The sequence below is a fragment of the Myzus persicae genome, unplaced genomic scaffold (assembly GCF_001856785.1).
Source record: "Myzus persicae strain clone G006 unplaced genomic scaffold, MPER_G0061.0, whole genome shotgun sequence".
NCBI classification, from domain to species: Eukaryota; Metazoa; Arthropoda; class Insecta; order Hemiptera; family Aphididae; genus Myzus; species Myzus persicae.
Window position 1 is genome coordinate 1 of NW_019102069.1, and position 3,589 is coordinate 3,589.

The window sequence follows — 3,589 nt, forward strand, 5'->3', positions numbered from 1 at the left end:
CGACAGAATGATGCTATATAATATAATACATACGCAATACACATAAAACGATGGGTATGTCTCGTGTTTGTAATGGCTATATATATCTCCAATACCATAGGCGCAAATAGCGTTTGAGATTTGGGGGGGCTGAAGCCCTAGGTACTGAATGAAGCATTTATACAAGTATTTAACACCTAAAAATTTTTTTTAGTACAACATAGGTATATCTTATATTGCTTACTTAATTACAATATTGACTGAAAATAAAACTTACTAAATATTTTTTTCAAATGTGCTATTTCATCTACTTATAATAGTTGTCAAAATTATATTTATAATTATACATTATACACCACATAAATTTTAGGAAAACAATAGGAATTATTAATACTGTATGTATGGCTTTAGAGCAACAAGTAACAACAAAATAATATAATTATAGAACAAATTTTTATTTAAAAAAATGTGCCCAATACATTTTTAGAGCTGTATTCGTCGGTTGGATTTAGCAAATGTGTTTAATATTATTTCAGTATCTACTATAATATCTTTTTCGATATTCAATATTGCTAAATTAGTAAATCGGCCCTGAGTCATGTTAGCTCTGACATATGTGTTGATCCTTCTCATAGTTGAAAAGGACCTTTCACAAGTGGCCGAGCTCACTGGTAATGTTATTGCCACTTGCATAATTTTAAATAAATTAGGAAATACTTCTTCATTTAGATGTTTTTTGATATTTTCAAAATTGACTTCTTTCATCATGTTTTTCATTACATTTATTTCACATTTTAAGTTTGAAGAATAGATATCAAAAGTATCCTGTAAAGTGTACATAAATATACAAACAAAAACAAAGTAGTTTAAAAAAAGTATTTGTCAAATAGAATTCATAATTTATAAATATTGCTCAAATACAAGTTACAACGTACCTTATAATAATCAATAAGAAAAGATGATTTTTGAAAATTTAATTTAAATAATTCATCAATTGCTATTGAAATTTTTAAACTCTCCTCTGAAAATCTACTATTCAAACTAACTATAATTGCATCTAATATTGGATAGTTAGCATGCTCTTCCCAATATTTTTTCTTTGACGAATCGTCTTCGTATAACGAGTTCTCAGCCGCAGTTGTGACAGTAACATGGTAATCCTTGAGGGTTTTTGTTTCTGTTCTACGTCTTTTAGAACCTGTTGAAGAAGAAAATTTGTACATGTAATTTCTGTGGAAAATTAGTTAATTTTAAAGTTACCTACCTATGGGAATATTGATGGAAATATCATTATTCTCTGCAAAATTAATAATTTTTTCCCATAATTCTGCAAAGTATTCTGGAGTGCGATTTTTTTTCAAAGTTTCTTTAACTCCATTTATTAAGCATGCCGAACTTCCTAATGTTGCCAGTTTTGATTGTAATTGTACACTCAATATATTTATTAATTTAAGAACATCATGAAGTATAAACAAATATATAATAAATTTAAAATTTTTTATAGTTGTCAAAACGCCTGAAATATAATTTATTTATTTATTATTTAAGTATAATTTTTTTTATAAATACAATAATATGTGTACTTGAATGGTCTAAAATATTATTAAATACATTTAAATTAAACATACCAATTGCTTGAGCGACATCTTTACTCTCCTGTTCATCAATTTCATTAGTTAAAACATTGACAATAGCATTATAATTGTTAATAAGAGTATCACAACTCTTAAATCTACAGACCCATCGAGTGTCACTTAATTGGGAAAGAGTAATTTTAGTTAATCCTAGCTCTTTTTGCATTTCACAAAGTTTAAAATTTGTAGAGGGTCGTGAAAAATAAACATAAAGAGCTTCTAACCCATTAAACAAGTTCCTTGCATCCTATAGAGAATAAAATATTTTATTAGGTATTTTAAAACACCAATTTGGCCACTATTATGATTATAATCTTATTTATCGAAGCTCTACCTTTAAATGTTTACACATGTCAACTACCACCAAATTCAATCTATGTGCCATACAGTGCACATAGATAGCATTCTTAGCTTGAGGGTGAGCTTCTCTTAGCTTTGTTTGCACACCATTCTTAGACCCAGACATCACATTTGCTCCATCATATGATTGACCTATTATTGGTACTTTATCTAAATTTGATGAATTGATAAAATTAAGTAATACAGAAACTAATGCATCAGCATTTTGACTTCTTGAAACGTCGACAAAGCACAAAAATCTTTCTTGTACTTCCAATTGTTTTGGGTACCGAATACAAATTGATAGTTGTTCTTGTTTGTGACACCTGATAAATATATAATGATGAAATCGATTCATGATATACTTTTATTTATTTTAGCTAAATTAATTTATATTACCTAGCTTCATCACAAGAAATACTGAACATTCCACTTTCTTGTATTTCTTTGATGATAGTACTTTTTACATTTTCAGCACAAAAGTTAATCAGATCATTTTGTATTAACCAACTAGAGTGGTTTGTCACATCGTTAAAATATTTATTTTTAAATTCTGGATAATACTTTGACATGAGTTCACATAATTCTTTGAAATTACCTAACACATAAATTAAAATGTATTATAACATTATCAAAAAAAGTATAATTGAAGAAAAAACTAGAGCTTAATATAATAATTTATTAGTTTATTACCTTTATTATGTGAAGTATCATTCTCACGATGGCCTCGAAAAGCAGAGCCTTGGTGGCCAAGTAGTAAAACAATATCAATTATACATTTCATATACTCTCTATTTTGTTTAATTTGTTCAGTATGAGCAGCTGTTAATTGGGAAATAATACTATTATCAGATTGACATGATTTTTTATATTCATTCCATTTAACTATAGCAGTTAAATGATGTTCAGAATATGCATGTTTTTGAATCCTAGAATTTTTGGTTTTAGCATTTTTGGCTCCACTTAACTGGAATATATTTAAATTATATATATTGATTACAGTTAGGTACGTTCCACTACCAAGAATAAAAAAATAAATAACAAATCACAAATGTATAAAATTACCTTTTTCCAATTATTAAAGCCGGTTTTAGTAAAAGTTCCTTCATTGTGGCCAGAAGTTACAGCAAATATGCGACAAGGATAGCAAAAAATAGCATCTTTTTGAATACTATATTCTATCCAATTAAAATCATTATAGTATGTTGAAGAAAATGATCTATTTTGAGATCCAAATTTAGTTTTTGGATAAACCTAAGAAAAATTAAACAGTAAACACATCAATTTAATTGTATCTTAAGTCTTAACTGGTGAAAAAAAGTAGTTACCTTACATGATTATTAAAAATAAATAATTGGAGTTTTTATATAGAAAAATAAGAATATACTTAGGTAATAAGTATAAACTAAAAAAAAACTTCTATTTTAATACCACTGTGTTGATATCTCACTTACCTTTAATATTGGTTGCTTAGGGCCTGTGTTTAAATCACCTAAATCTAAGTCAGGCGTACTTGAGTCAAACAAATTTATACTCGGAACTGGAACTTCAGTATTTTCAGTAGTTAATGTTTCGACTAATACTGATTCGGCTTCGGTCTGTTCATGAAAACTAGCAGAAGTGTTCTGTTTTTTTTT

General features: G+C 27.4%; 1 protein-coding gene across 1 annotated transcript; it reads right to left on the minus strand.

The window, feature by feature from the left end:
- Positions 1-104: 104 nt before the first annotated feature.
- On the minus strand, positions 105-3,583 carry LOC111031138 (zinc finger MYM-type protein 1-like). The gene is made up of 9 exons (XM_022310954.1): positions 3,407-3,583; positions 3,018-3,206; positions 2,646-2,919; positions 2,352-2,550; positions 1,948-2,278; positions 1,608-1,860; positions 1,244-1,495; positions 915-1,177; positions 105-804 (listed from the first exon to the last, which is right to left on the minus strand). The coding sequence occupies exons 3-9, from the start codon at positions 2,734-2,736 to the stop codon at positions 463-465; spliced, it is 1,731 nt and encodes a 576-aa protein (XP_022166646.1). The 5' UTR covers positions 2,737-2,919; positions 3,018-3,206; positions 3,407-3,583; the 3' UTR covers positions 105-462.
- Between the last annotated feature and the right edge of the window lie 6 nt (positions 3,584-3,589).